The following is a 16,371-nucleotide window of genomic DNA, read 5'->3' as shown; positions in this document are numbered from 1 at the left end:
ATGACCTATCCAATAAAGAGTTAGTATCCAAAAAATACCCAAAAAACAAATAATCCAATTAAGAAATGGGCAGAAGACAGAGATTGACATTTTTCCAAAGAAGACATCTGGATGGCCAATAGACACATGAAAAGATGCTCAACATCAATCATCATAAGGGAAATACAAATCAAAATTACAATGAGATATCACCTCATACCATCAGAATGGCTAAAATTCTGGAAACAGACCTTTGGCAAGGGTGCAGAGAAAGGAAAACCCTCTTACACTCCTGACGGAATGTAAACTGGTACAACCACTCTGGAAGGTTCCCCAAAAAGTTAAAAATAAAACTAGCCTATGATCCAGCAATTGCATTACTAGGCATTTACCCAAAAGATACAAAAATATTGATTTGAAGGGATACATGAACCCCAATGTTTACAGCAGCATTATCAACAATAGCCAAATTATGGAAATAGTCCAAATGTCCATCGACTGATGAATGGACAAAGAAGATGTAGTGCTGGGGATCCCTGGGTCGTTCAGCGGTTTAGCGCCTGCCTTTGGCCCAGGGCGCGATCCTGGAGTCCCGGGATCGAGTCCCACATTGGGCTCCCAGCATGGAGCCTGCTTTTCCCTCCTCCTGTGTCTCTGCCTCTCTCTCTCTCTCTCTCTCTCTCTCTCTCTCTCTCTCTGTCTATCATAAATAAATAAATAAATCTTAAAAAAAAAAGATGTAGTGCTTATACACATACAATGGAATATTAGCCATAAAAAGAGAATGAAATCTTGCCATTTGCAGCAATGTAGATGGAGTTATAGTATATTATGCTAAGTGAAGTCAGTCAGAGAAAAATAAATACCACATGATTTTCAGTCATATGTGGAATTTAAGAAACGAAATGGAGGCGGGTGGCAGATAAGAGAGTGGCAAACCAAAAAACAGATTCTTAACTTCAGAGAAAAAACTGATGGTAACTGGAAGGGAGGTGGGTAGGTAGGGTTAAATAGGTGATGGGTATTAAGAGGGCACTTGTGATGCACACTAAGCGTTGCATGTACGTGTTGAATCACTAAATTCTATACCTGAAACTAATATTACACTGTATGTTAATTAAGTGGAATTTAAATAAAAATTAGGGAAAAACGCAAAATAATTTGTAAATAAAAAAATTTTCAGTATAGCTGACGCACAATGTTACATTAGTTTCAGCTGTCAAGATAGTAATTCAAAGTCTGTATACCTTATGCTATCCTCGGCATAAGAGTAACTACCATCTGTCACCATACAGTGCTATTATAATATTGACTATATTCCCTATGCTATCTATGCCTTTTATTCCCATGACTTACTCATTCCATAACTGGAAGCCTGTATCTCCCATTCCCCTTCACCCATTTTGCCCATCCCTCCACTTCCTTCCCTCCGGCAACTGTCAGTTTGTTCTCCATATTTATAGGTATGATTCTACTTTGTGTTTATTTATTTTTGGTTTTTTTTATTCCACATGAGTGAAATCATACAGACCTAAAGTGAATTATGCTAAGTAAAATAAGTCAGACTAAGAAAAACTAAGAAAGTTGTTTTTTAATGAAAAATTAAGTCGGTAGTTTTAGAAAATTAGACTAAAAGTGCATTACCTAAAAACCTGTTTTTTGTATTTGGAAGAGAATTTTAATTTCTATTAAAAACAGAAAATCTGGGACTCCTGGGTGGCTCAGTGTTTGAGCATCTGCCTTTGGCTCAGGTCGTGATCCTGAGGTTCTGGGATCCTGGGATGGAATCCTGCATCAGGCTCCCTGCAGTGAGCCTGCTTCTCCCTCTGTCTCTCAAGAGTAAATAAATAAAATCTTACAAAAAAAAAAAAAAGAAAGAAAGAAAGAAAGAAAATCTTTACAAAGTTTCTACCTTCACATTGGTTTGCAAATGCTTTGCTTCACTATAAAAAAATTTAGCAATGGATATTGTAAATAGTGTACTATGAGTGTGGCTTATGTAAGAAGGACAATGCTAAACTCCAACAGATCATATTCAAATAAAGGCTTTAGTACTATATCAAAAAATTAATGAATAGGGATCCCTGGGTGGCGCAGCGGTTTAGCGCCTGCCTTTGGCCCAGGGCGCGATCCTGGAGACCTGGGATCGAATCCCACATCGGGCTCTCGGTACATGGAGCCTGCTTCTCCCTCTGCCTATGTCTCTGCCTCTCTCTCTCAATCTGTGTGTGACTATCATAAATAAAATAAAAATTTAAAAAAATTTTAAAAATTAATGAATATTCATATATATGTTATAAAGGTAAAATAAAATGTCTCACGTGTATTTTTTTATTAACCTTCATGATCACCTTTTAAAAAAGTAATCACTTGGGCAGCCTGGGTGGCTCAGCAGTTTAGCGCTGCCTTCAGTTCAGGGCGTGATCCTGGAGACCCGGAATCGAGTCTCACTTCGGGCACTTTGCATGGAGCCTGCTTCTCCCTCTGCCTATGTCTCTGCCTCTCTCTCTGTCTCTCTCATGAATAAATAAATAAAATCTTAAAAAAAAAAAGTAATCACTTATAAATCAAATAAGCAGCATGTTTGGCATAATTATATATTTCTTTTTTTTAAGATTTTATTTACTTATTTGAGAGAGAAAGAGCATGTGCATGCATGCATGCATGAGCAGGGGAGAGGGAAGGGTAGAAGAGAAGGGGCAGAGAGAAAATCTCAAGCAGATTTCACACTCAGCAAGGAGCCCCACACCAGACTCAATCTCAGAACCCCAAGCTCATGACCTGAACCAAGCCAAGAGTTGGATGCTCAATGGACTGAGTCACCCAGGTGCACATAATTTTATAAAGTACATTTCTAAAAGAAATGTTAAATAAAACTATAAATGTACATATTCTAAATATCAATATCCATTGTCAAATTGCCTGCCAAGGTAATTTTTATCAATTTACATTCCTACCAGAACACAAGGTACATGTCTTCAAACTCCTCTATACTGACTAGTATCATTCTAAAATTTTTGCCTCTATAAGTAAAGAGTACCTTATTATTTTATAATTTGCAATTTTCTGATTGTAAAATAGAGCATTTTATATATGTGTATATAATCAAGAAATACAAAAATAGTTCAGCAATAGGAAATCTTTACTATAAATTTTTATAGAATCTTCTATAAATTTTATGGAAGAAAAAATAATTGAATAATGTTTGAATAATGCTGAAAAAATATAGGATCCAAAAGCCTCTCATGCTTAAAATATATACAACATTCATAGATATAATACACAGAGCTAGGAATAGAAAAAAATATATAGGCATATGTAGTGTAAAACAGCTGAAAATGTACTGTGATATCAGAAAGAAAAAAATTACATCAATTTTTCAACACAGGGAAATTGTGGTTGATAAAGTAGAAATGTAAATAAGAAAAGGTAAGAGGGAACATAAATACTGGAAAGGTCACTACATTCAACAAATATTTTGCCTTTTTCGCATAGGTACACAGGAAACTACATCTCCCAGCCTCCCTTGCAGTGAAGTAACTGAATTCTGGCCAATCAGAAGTGACAGATTTCACAAATAGTACTTCCAGGATAGTCCATTAAAAATGTCCTGAGAGATCTCCATCTATTTTTTCTTTGTGTGTGTGTGTGTGTGTGTGTGTGTGTGTGTATGTGTTGAGTGTCCTTCTCTATCTCCTCCCTCTCTTTCTCACTGGCTGGTTTCAGAGGATTCAGCACAGCATTTCAAGGCAATGGTGAGTCCTAAGAGATGATGCAGATGAATACGCCTGCATATCTGAATGACAACATGCAGGAGAAGCCCCAGATAACCTGGGCACCTGGGTGGCTCAGTGGTTGGGTATCTGCCTTTCACTCGGGTCCTGATCCTAGGGTCCTGGGATCAAGTCCCACCTCGGGCTCCCTGCAGGAAGCCTGCTTCTCCCTCTGCCCGACACGTGTCTCTGCCTCTCTGTCTCTCATGAATAAATAAATAAAATCTAAAAAAAAAAAAAGAAGCCCCAGATAACCTCACATTTGACTGTGACATGTACAAGGAACAATCTTTATTGTTTTTATTCACTGAGGCTTTGTAAAAGTAGTTAGCTTTATGTTGACTAATATACTCAGAGAACTGTTGAAAATGTGCTAGAATAAGAGTCCAATAAACCGACTAGATGATATATTTTATACAAAAATTAATGCTTTTTCTATATACCAACAATAACCAAACATCTAAAAGGAAATACAGTGCAGCCTGGGTGGCTCAGCGGTTTAGCGCCGCCTTCAGCCCAGGGTGTGATCCTGGATGCCTAGGATCGAGTCCCACGTCAGGCTCCTTACATGGAGCCTGCTTCTCTTGAATGGATAATTCATTTCTGGAAAAATGCTTAGTCTTACTAAGCAAATTAAAACAATACCAAGAGTATTTCTGTTCCAACATACTGGCAAAAAATTATCAAGAGCAATATCACAAACTTAAGTTGGAGAATATCAAGAGGATAAGGAAACAGGAATTCTCAGACATTGTTAGTAGAAATATAAACTAGATACCATCATTTCAAGAACTATTTGAGTATCTAGTAAAATGAAGTATGCACTCCTGTGCTCCAGCAATTTTATTACTATGTACAAATCCTTGACAAATTCTTACACATGTACATAGAAACATACCCTGCTACTATATGAGACAGCAAAGAATAGAAACAATCTAAATGACTATCAGTGGTAGGGAAGAGTTAAATAAAATGTGGCAAATTCAAAACATGAAACACTAGATAGCAGTTTAAAAAATAGACCTATATTATATACAGATTTACCAAGGATAAATCTCAAAAAAAAAAATGTTGAGTAATACTAGCAAGTTACAGAACAAAACTTAAATACTACCTATGAAAAAATAAAACACTTTTGTAAACAGATGCAAAATGTTTACAAAATATGTTTAAAAATGAACTGGAAGGGGGATCCCTGGGTGGCTCAGCGGTTTGGTGCCTGCCTTTGGCCCAGGGCACGACTCTGGAGTCCTGGGATCAAATCCCACATCAGGCTCCTGGCATGGAGCCTGCTTCTCCCTCTGCCTGTATCTCTGCCCCTCTCTCTCTCTCTATGTCTATCGTGAATAAATAAATAAAATCTTTAAAAAAAAATGAACTGGAAGGACATATGATGAATTCATGACTTTGCTGATTCTCAGAGCAAGTGTTAGCTGAAGGAAAAGTGAACTGAGAATGAGAAACAGAGAATTTGTACTTAAGATAGTTTATCTTGGAGCATCAGGTGGCTCTTTTGGTAAAGCATCTGCCTTCAACTCAGGTCATGATCCTAGAGTCCCAGGATCCAGCCCCGTATTGAGCTCCCTGCTCAGCAGGGAGTATGCTTCTCCCTCTGACCTACCCTTCCACCTCGTGCTCTCTCAAATAAATAAATAAAATCTTAAAAAAAAAAAAAAAAGATAGTTTATCTCTTTCATCAAAAAAATGAAAATATGTCAAAATATTCACCAATTCTGGGTGGTAGGCTTTGTTGTATTTGTTATATTATTCCCTTTACTTTCCTATATTTTTAACTTTGTCAATAAAAAAGAAAAAATATTCCTGAAATAAAAACTTGATTCTTCATCCTGAAAGAGAACACAGGTGCCAGGAAAAAGTGATCCAAAATGGTCAAGACTGAGACGTACTCAAATAAAATAATTTTAAAATTAAAGAACCTACTAGGACAAAATATAAAGCTTATTATACACATAAAGGAAAATACCAAATTGGCATCAGACTTTTTCATAACAATATTCAACATTAATATTATACTATAATAAACTTAGAGAAAGAATGGCCAGTTATGAACAAGGTAGAACTTGGGAGGACATTATTTGTGTGAACTCCTTGTGAGGAAACTGCCAGAAAACAAACCAGCCAATCAAGAAACGTCTACAGAAATTTCAGCAAAAGGACCTGTAGCAAACACTGAATGTTTAACTATAGAACTAAGATAAAATGAAATGAAAGGCTGGGATAAATGTGACAGAAGAGCATGTAAATATAATATGTCTTGACGATATAAAAAGCATACAACTAACAAAATTTGGGAAGAGAAGGTGGGAGGTAAAACAAGTGTACCTCTGACTCATCTGTAATAGGTAAAAAATCAAAGGCTAGTTTTTTTTAAGATTTATTTATTTATTTATTCATGAGAGATACAGAGAGGGAGGCAGAGACACAGGCAGAGATAGAGAAGCAGGCTCCATGCAGGGAGCCCGATGCGGGACTCGATCCCAGGTCTCCAGGATCATGCTCCTGGCCAAAGGCGGCACTAAACTGCTGAGCCATCCGAGCTGCCCAAACCTTCCTACTTACTTATTACAAAAACTATAGTATTAACTGACCAAAATAAAAGGCTAGGAAAACAGATAGTGAAAATCTTTTTTAAAAACTGTAAAGACCATGGAAGTCTGGGTGGTTCAGCAGTTTAATGCCTGCCTTCAGCTCAGGGCGTGATCCTGGAGTCAGAGGATTGAGTCCCACATCAGACTCCCTCCATGGAGCCTGCTTCTCGTGCTTGCTTCAGCAGCACATATACTAAAACATGGAGCCTGCTTCTCTGTGTGTGTGTGTGTGTGTGTGTGTGTGTGTGTGTCTCTCATGAATAAATAAATAAAATCTTTTAAAAAACCCTGTAAAAAAAAAAAAAAAAAAAAAAAAAAAAAAAAAAAAAAAAACCCTGTAAAACCCAGAAAACATCATATAAAACAAAATATAGAATTAAGCCCAAACATATAAAAAATGTAGACTTTCACCTATTAAATTGAAATGATATTCAGATTGTTTTACCTAGCAAAACTCAATTCTATACTGCATATAAATGCTACACTTAAAATAAAATGATTTTTTAAAATTGAAAATAAAAGGATGAGGAAAGGTCCTAAAAAAGCATAAAAAGGCAGGAAACAGATTCACCCCTAGGGCATTCACAAGTAAGGCAGGCTGCTAACATCTTGATTTTAGTCCTATAAGACCCATTTTTCAACTGTTGACTGCTATAAGATGATACATTTGTGTTGTTTTCAGCCACTAAATTTGTGGTAATTTGTTACAGCAGCAATAAAAACTTAATATAGAAAGTAGTCCGCTACAACCTTTCTGGAAGGGAATTAACAAAATTACATAGGCACTCACTCAGCAATCCCTCACCCAAGACTCGATCTTGAAAATACAGCCCTGGGACGCCTAGGTGGCCCAGTGGTTAAGCGTCTGCCTTAGGTTCAGGGCATGATCCTGGAGTCCCAGGATAGAGTTCCACATTGGGGTCCCTGCATGGAGCCAGCTTCTCCCTCTGTCAATATCTTTGCGCCCCTCTCTCTGTCTTTCTCTCTCTCTCTCTCTCACCCCCGCCCCGTGTCTCTCATGAATAAATAAATAAACTTAAAAAAAAAAAAGAAAGAAAATACAGCCTCAACAATGTGAAAATATATACATACAAGTTTATTTACTAAAGCACTGATTCTAATCATAAAATAGTGTAAACATCCTAAAAGTCCACACGTCAAAGAAAAATCCATTCTTCAAAGAAAATGTTACCATAACATTCACATAATGGAGTATTTTGCAGCTGTTAAAAAAATGAAGATCTCCATGACTAATATGGAGTGTATATATAGTTAAGTGAAAAAAGCAAAATGCAAAGAGTATCTATAAGAAGATACAAGAAACTACAGATATGTCAGCTCATTTGTGCAAAAGAAACATAAAAGGGACAAACCTGAAAATAAAGAGATTGGTAATCTACAAGAGGGTAAGAAAGGGGTAGGAAGACCTTAGGGGAGATCCCTGGGTGGCTCAGCGGTTTAGCGCCTGCCTTTGGCCCAGGGCGTGGTCCTGGAGTCCCGGGATCGATTCCCACATTGGGCTCCTGGCATGGAGTCTGCCTCCCTCTCTCTCTCTCTCTCTATGTCTCTCATGAATAAATAAATAAAATCTTAAAAAAAAAAAAAAAAAAGAAACGAAAAATCTTAGGGAACAGAAATCAGATAGTGGGGATGAAGAGAGACTAACACAATTCTTTTGTTTTAGACATATTTTTCTAAGCTCGATTCTTAAAAGCATTGTAATGTTTCAGAAAAATTAATAAATAAATAATTAAAATCAACCAGGATGTGGTAGGAACCCAAAACAGAATACAAGTAGTAACAAATGAACCTTAAAGAACTAACCTAACAACAACAACAAAAAAAACCAAACAAACAAACAAAAAAGAACTAACCTAAGTAACTTTGGAAAAGTACTTTGACTGAATACTGTAAGACTAAAGACAAAAAGACCCATATATAAATAATGTAATCCAGTTAATAAATTTGTTTCTCACAGAGGAACAGCTTGGAAATTCTGAGCAAATAAGTAAATACATTGTTTCTCATTGTCAGAAAAAGAAACTACTAAGTAAAGGAGAAAGGCTAAAAAAAAACCCTGTGAGTAGGACTAGAATCAAGATATTAAAATAAACTGATAGGGCAGCCCTGGTGGCTTAGTGGTTTAGCACCGCCTTCAGCCTGGGGCGTGATCCTGGGGACCTGGGATTGAGTCCCACGTCGGGCTCCCGGCATGGAGCCTGCTTCTCCCTCTCCTGTGTCTCTGCCTCTTTATCTCTCTGTGGCTCTCTCATGAATAAATAAATAAAATCTTTTAAAAACAAATAAAAAATAACTTTTGCAGACAAGACCCACTGGGCCAAAGGATCCTAAAATTAGTATGCAAAAGTTTCAGAAGAAATTAAAGTCTCAAAGCAAGATATTTATTAATTACAATAGAAAAATAGTAACTTTACAATGGAGAAACCAAAGAAATACCACCTTTACCAAGTGATCAAAGTTATCATCAATAATAAGACATATCAATATTATGAATCCTTTGGTATGCTGCAGTGAGCGGAACATAAGAGTATTCCCATGGTACTCCTTCCAAAAATGCATTACTTCAATTTAATCATGAGAAAACATCAGATAAACCCAAACTAGGTGTAAGCAGATGTAATGAGACATTAATTCACAGTGAAGCATATATGAAGACTCTGGGAGAGATTTCTCCAGGACAATAAAATCAATAGATTACCTAATGTGTCTGAATGTCTTAAGAGATTTAGACAATTAATGGGAGTTGGGAATTGAGTTATTAATATGTATATAGAAAACTAAGGAAAAAAACAGACAACCCCCCTCAAAACTATTAACTCCAGAAAAAATAAAAAATCATATAGAAAAAGTAATCTTGGCATATACATAGCACAGCTACAACTAGCACTTAATAGCCATAATTTGTAAACACTGAATAGTGTTTCAGGCAAAATTACAACATGAATGAGATGGGCAGATGGGAAGTGTGTGTGTGGGCACACAAGTGCATACATATTTGATTCAGGTTAAGTACTAAAGTCTTATTAAGAGATCCTAAATGAGGACTAAACCTGAAAAAACAATTATGAAATAGTAACATGAACATATTTGTTATAGAAATGAAGGAAACGTTAAAAAAAAAAGCTGCAAAAATAAAGAAAGATAATCCTTCTAAGGAGAGGGAAATTGGAGAGGAAGATAAGCGACTGCCTTTTTTTAAGAGAATAAGCCTTGTAAAACTACTTGACTCTTTAAACAATGTGGATGCAGAACTTTGATAATAACTTTGATAAAAATAAAAACTCTACATTGTAATCTGGAAATGTACACATTTCTGGCCCTAAAAGGAAAAGAAGAGCTGGAAAGGACTAAGATTCAGGTTATACACAGAAGAATCACAGAGTGTGTAATTTGATAGAAATAGGGAGAAACCCACCCCCACCAAGCCCAGGGCAGCCTCCTCATGGCCACCTGGCCTGGCACCTTATGACAGCCATCCTTGCCCAGTTGCCTGTCACTCACCATCTGACATCTCTTTCTCCACCATCCAGGGTTCCTTCCCTTGCTCCAACAAGGAGATCATGTTGGGCTTAGAAATGGAGAGTCCTGTTTACAGGAGAAGAAAAATGAGAGCAAGAAAAACAAACAGGGAGACAATCAACTTGCTTTCTAGGACTCAGTCCATCTCTTGGTTATTAGGCAAGAAGAGAAATTAGAGGAAAGGCCTGAGAATGGAATGAAGCTTTATGAAGGATGAAGATGAAACTTCTTCCATAGCACTGGTTCTCAAAATGCTAGAGCAGAAGCACCACCACCTAGGAACTTATTAAAAATGCAAATTCTGGGATCCCTGGGTGGCTCAGCAGTTAAGCATCTGCCTTTGGTTCAGGGCCTGATCCCGGGGTCCCAGGATTGAGTCCCACATCGGGCTTCCTGCATGGAGCCTGCTTCCCTCTGCCTGTGTCTCTGCCTCTCTCTCTGTGTCTCTCATGAATAAATAAATAAAATCTTTAAAAAAATGCAAATTCTTAGGCCCCAACAGAGACTTACTGAATCGGAAACCACAGTGGTTCTCAAACTTTAATAGGCGTCAGAATCATTTGGAGGGCTTCTTAAAACCCAGCCTACTGGGCCTATTCCCAGAGTTTCTGATTCTGTGGGTCTAGAGAATCAGAGGGTCTAGAGACCCCATAATTTGCAATTTAACAAATTCCTATGCTATGCTGATGCTGCTATTTCAAACCTCATTCTACAGCAATGGGAACACTGATTTCTAACTCCTTGAAGCTACTTCAAATTATTTCCTGGGAACTGGAAGTAAAAATTCAGCTAAGCACTTAACATGACCTAGATATTCCCAATGGAAGAAGCAAAAATATTCTGGAGGGAAGATTCTGAATTATGGGGGAGACATCCTTACCAAGCCATACCAAGTTCCTGTAGTTCTCCAACATGACGTCTCTGTATAAATCCTTCTGAGATGGATCCAGCCATTCCCATTCCTCTTGAGAAAAATCCAGAGCCACATCTCTGAAGGTGACCAAACCCTGAAATTAAAAAAAAAAAAAAAGTCTCATTTGCCAAGTACTCCCATATGGTCCTAGCAGAAAAGATGAAATTCTGCCAGAGTTCAAAGCTCTGTGTGGCTCAAGGGAAATAATTATTGGGGAGCAAGTACGTGCCTAGGTTTGTCAAATATTTTAAGAGAAAAAGAAATACTAGAAAGACTCATCCCTTGAAAATTTCACATTTTTGTGAATAAAAAAAGATATATAAACGGGAAAAAATTAGCTTACGGCATGAAACATGAGTTTATAACATGAAGGTACGTGAGCAAGGCTATTTTATATTACATATATTATGTATCAAGAAATTCTTATGGAGATGATTCCTTTATATTCCCCAAACTGGGATATCAGATGGGTCAGAAAAGTGAAGGAAGGCCTTGAATTGGCTTTAACAAAAGGTTATGGTCTGAAACTTAGACTCTATATGTAAGGAGAAACCTGCAAAAATGTGTCCTAAAGAAATAATGAAGTATATATAAAGATATTTAGAAAGAATTTTCATAGAAAGGTTATTTGAAAAATCTGGAAAAAACATTAATGTCAAGAAATAAGTTTAGGGGTGCCTGGGTGGGTCAGTAGGTTGAGCATCTGACTCTTGATTTTGGTTCAGGTCATGATCTCAGGGTCATGGGATCAAGCCCTGAATAGGGCTCTGCACTCAGTGGGAGTCTACTACTCTCCCTCTCATTCTCCCTCTTCTTCTCCCTGCTTGTGCGCTAGCTCACTTGCTCTCTCAAGTAGACAAAATAAAATCTTAAAATAAAATAAAATAAAATAACAGTTTGGCCCACACCACTGAACCATAAGCTGTATGAGGGGAAAGATAACTGTTTTATAAGCTTGTGAATATCAAGTGTCTAGCATAAAACCTGTCACATTGTAAAACAGTAAATATTTGCCACTCTGTGAAAAATGGCAAACTTTTCTGTAATATATCCATAGGAAGGAAGAGTACTCAATGCTTAAAATGGCAGAGTTCCATTTTGCAGAGTATGGTCTCATTTTTAATTAAAAATCATGAAATATCATGCAGAGAATGGATCTAGTGCCAAGATCTCAGATGCCAGCCAAAAATCAACCTGCAAATGGGTTCTAAACACAGCAGCTTCAGGCCTGCTATGTTAACTCTTTTTTGCTCATTGGTCTATTTAGTTTTCTACTTTTTGAGCTGGTTTTTATATTTTATTTTTACCTAGAAAACAATATTTTGCTTGTGCTTTCTTTCTTTTTTTTTTTTTTAAAGATTTTATTTATTTATTCATGAGAGAGACACAGAAAGAGAAAGAGGTAGAGACACAGGCAGAGGGAGAAGCAGGCTCCATGCAGGGAGCCCGACGTAGGACTCGATCCCGGGTCTCCAGGATCACACCCTGAGCCAAAGGCAGGCGCTAAACCGCTGAGCCACCCAGGGATCCCTGCTTGTGCTTTCAAATTAAATGTATACTGTTGTTCGTCAAATGGCAAAAAAAAAAAAAAAAAAAAAAAAAGACAAATATGGTTATTCTACATAGCAGAAATATGGATGAATGTGGCTAGAGAAAAAGATCACACAACTGCATACTGTTATGTAATTCCCTTGTGCCCCTCTATACTTCCCTGTGTCCTGGGAGGCTGACCTGTATTGGCTGCATTAATAGACTCCCTTACTTGACCCCATTTTCAATTGGTTCAGCCACATGCAAGAAATGAAAAGGAGGCAAGTAAAGGATATTTACTCCACTGGGACTCTCTTTGCAGCAAGACCCTGTGTCACCTCTGTCCTTCAATCCTGGTCACAATGCCTGTCAGAGGCCTTCTCTCCACTCAGATCTCTCTGTCTCTGGGTTCAGGACTAAGTTTTACTGCTATGAGTTCCAGGGTATAGCACTATCCTTTGTAGTTTCTCTATATGCCAATTTATAACTTGTAAACAATCCCCTTTTGATTTTCTTACTGGAACCCTGACTGATAAACATGTTGAACCAATGTACTTCTGGGATATGACCATAGATTCCACAAAAGCACCACACTTCCCCAATAAATTCACTTTCCCATTCCCCCATGATTATTTCATAGAGTCTGCCTCTCTCTCAAAACACCACCAACTCCTTTGAACTTCTTGCTCACCACATGTCCTTGCTGATTTGTATCCATACTCATATATTGTCTTCCTTCTGTTGCTACAGATAAAACTCCAGGCTCCTATCTATGACTATTCCCTCTACTTGTTTCACACAAGGACATTGTCACCTCTCTCCCTTGTAATTATCAGGGAGATATCAGATATAACTCCCTTTTGTTATCAGTATTTTCTCACTCTCCTAGATTATTTCTACCAGTATACAAACTGATGCAATATCTTTCATCTTTTAAACAGACAGATAAATTCTCTTCTATAATCTCACTGCAGTTATTGTCCTATTTCTCTACTCCTCAAAACAAAATTCTTTCAAAGAGTTGTTTAAATCAGCAATGTCCAGGAACACCTGGGTGGCTCAGCAGTTGAGGGTCTGTCTTCAGCTCAGGTCGTGATCCCGGGATCCTGGGATTGAGTCCCGTTATCCGGCTCCTGCAGGGAGCCTGCTTCTCCCTCCGCCTTTGTCTCTGCCTCTCTCCCTGTGTTTCTCATGAATAAATAAATAAAATCTTTTTTAAAAACTTGTAAAATCACAGTATTTGTGAAGCACAATAAAGCAAATGCAGTAGGGATGCCTTGGTGGCTCAGTGGTTGAGCATCTGCCTTGGGCTCAGGTCATGATCCCGGGGTCTTGAGACTGAGTTCCACATCGAGCTCCCTGAGGAGAGCCTGCTTCTCCCTCTACCCATGTTTCTGCCTCTCTGTGTCTCTCATGAACAAATAAAATATTTAAATATTATATTATTAAAAATAATATAATAAAAAATAAATAAATAAATAAATCAGCAATGTCCAATAGAAATACAATGTAAGCCACATATTAAAATTTTTCAGTAGCTACCTTTAAAAAATAGATTTAATGATTAAAACAAAATAAGAATAATTGCTCTATTTATTGACCAATTACTACATGCCAGACATCCTAATAAACATTTTACAGATATTATCTTAGAGCAAATGTCATGCTGAATCACTAGGTTATATTGCAAAAAGAAAAAAAAAAGTAAAGATCTATAATTAAATTTAGGAATATATTTAATATAACCCATTGTATATAAAATGTCATTTTAACATGTACCCAATATAAAAATTATTAATGAGATGCTTTAATTTTTTGTATCAAATCTTCAAAATCTGGTATATATTTTATACTTACAGCACATCTTCATTCAGAGCAGTCTTATGCATTACTGGACAGCGCAGGTCTAGACTCATCTCTCTCCCCATCTTTTAGGCCTACTATTCCCTCGTGAAACCACTGCAAGCTTTCATCCCAACTACTCTATGAAGTAGCTTTTGTCAAAGATATCAGTAGCTTCCATGTTACCAATTCTCAGTCTTAATCTTCTTCACTCTCTCTCAGAAGAATTTAATTCAGTTAATCATACCCTCCATGAAAGACTGCATACTCATGATTTCCAGGACCCATACTTCTGGCTTTCCTTCTACATCAGTCATGTGCAGTCTCTTTTGCTGGTTCCTCCTCTTCTGGTCAGCCTCTAGATATTGAATACCCAAAACGCAGTCCTTGGGCATCTTTCCTATCTACAATCACAATCCCACCCTCAAGATAATCCTATCCTGTCCTATGGTTTCAAATACACTAATGATTCTCAAATTCACACCTCCAATCCTGACTCCCGGTATATAATCAATATTGCACTTGGATTTCCAACAGGTTTCTCAGACTTAGTAGATCTAGAACTCAATTCTTGTTCCCATCTCATTCTGCCTTGTCTTTCCATCTCAGTAAATGCCAAGGCCATTTGTACAGTTGCCCAGGTCAAAAATCTTTGTAGTTATCCTTGACTTTATTTCTCTCACACTCCACAACCAGTCCCTGGCCAAATTCCATTATTTTCTATCTCCAACATATACCCCAAATCGCACCAGCAACAATGCCACCATCATGGCCCAACCAGCTATCATTTTCCTCCTAGATTACTGTAGAGTCTTCTGACTGATTTCCCTGCTCCGCCCTTACTTCCTTTCTATTTTCCTTTCAAAATATAAATCAGATTACATCACAAACACTCCAAAGACGATTCTTCACCCTTAGAATAAAACTCAAAGTTCTGGTCATGAGTTTCAAGGGCCCAGATAACTTGTTCCCCAGCTACTCCTGTGATCACATCATAGTGCTCATTTCCCTCTGAGGATACTGACTCAACAATATTGCTAGAACACATCAGACACATTCCCACCACAGTAACTTCATATTTGCTATTCCTTCTCCTCTTAAAGCTCTTCTCCAGATCTTCACAAAACCTCCTTCCTACTTTCACTGAGGCTTTTCTTTGCTTAAATGTCACTTCCTCAGAAGGGCCATCCTGGATCTCCTTATTTAAAAGGGCACTCAATAATCACACCTCTATCCTTTATTTCACTTGCACTGATCTCCAGCACAACATATCATGATCCATCTAAAAGAATAGTTCTTTTCTATCACATATTTGAGCATGGCACTGAGTAAAAAGGATAGTAAATCATTTGTAGAGAGATTATATGAAGTAGTTGAAAGAAATGGTGAGAGCCGCTCATTGGGCTACTTGTGACTCTCTGAGGTCCCAAAGTCCAAAAAAATAAGATGGAATTTCTGGAAACAAGATGAAAACAACAACTTACTTGAGACATGGCTTTACAAAGTCCAACAGCCATTCTTCCTTCCTTCTTCAATCTTCTCTTTAGGAGAAAAATGTCCTGAAAAGGGACAAATAAAGGGAAAAAAATAGCAGACCAGCCCTATGTTGCTGATCTGAGATTCACAAAGATAGAACTCTTATTCTATAAGGTCTCTACTGCCTCCTGACATGGGCCAGCCCTACCCACTTCCGAGATCTGACAAAAGGTCAAAGCTGAATTTTAGCCCTGAAGTCCTGACCTATATTAAGAACATGTAGCCTAAACTCAACAAAATCTAAATGGCCAACAAGGTGGTTGGTTTATGATCTGGTCCCTAGCTGTCTCTCATTCCCTACCCTTAATCTCCTTGCTCACCCTACTCCAGGAACACAGGCTTCCTTACAGTTCCTCAAACACTGTGCACTCCTTCTTCAAGGCTGTTGCCTTCACTCCCTCTCTTCATTCCTATTTCCTTCAAATTTTTTTAAGATTTTATTTATTTATTCATGAGAGACAGAGAGAGACACAGGCAGAGGGAGAAGCAGGCTCCATGCAGATAGCCCGACGTGGGACTCAATCCCAGGGTCTTCAGAACCACATCCTGGGCTGAAGGTGTCGCTAAACCGCTGAGCATAACCCAGGCTGCCCTAATTGTCCCCATCTTACCAAGTAAAACTAAGGTGCAAAAAACTTAAACAACTAAC

The 16,371-nt window shown here is 37.8% G+C and overlaps 1 protein-coding gene across 4 annotated transcripts in view; it reads right to left on the bottom strand.

Annotated features, from left to right (window-relative positions):
- ZNF527 (zinc finger protein 527) overlaps positions 1-16,371 on the bottom strand; it is a 32,127-nt gene that overhangs the window by 13,470 nt on the left and 2,286 nt on the right. The window contains exons 2-4 of one of the 4 annotated variants that reach the window (XM_041745873.1): positions 15,671-15,745; positions 10,782-10,908; positions 9,884-9,967 (exon numbers count right to left, since the gene is read on the bottom strand). In XM_041745873.1, coding sequence (XP_041601807.1) covers positions 9,884-9,967; positions 10,782-10,908; positions 15,671-15,703 — 244 coding nt within the window. In that variant the 5' untranslated portion in view covers positions 15,704-15,745. The remainder of the gene's footprint in view (positions 1-9,883; positions 9,968-10,781; positions 10,909-15,670; positions 15,746-16,371) is intronic. The other 3 variants (XM_041745874.1, XM_041745871.1, XM_041745875.1) reach the window with 3 other exon arrangements.

The sequence above is a fragment of the Vulpes lagopus genome, chromosome 2 (assembly GCF_018345385.1).
Source record: "Vulpes lagopus strain Blue_001 chromosome 2, ASM1834538v1, whole genome shotgun sequence".
Lineage (NCBI taxonomy): Eukaryota > Metazoa > Chordata > Mammalia > Carnivora > Canidae > Vulpes > Vulpes lagopus.
The sequence above is the reverse complement of the archived record's forward strand: the minus strand, read 5'-3'. Positions and strand labels throughout refer to the sequence as shown.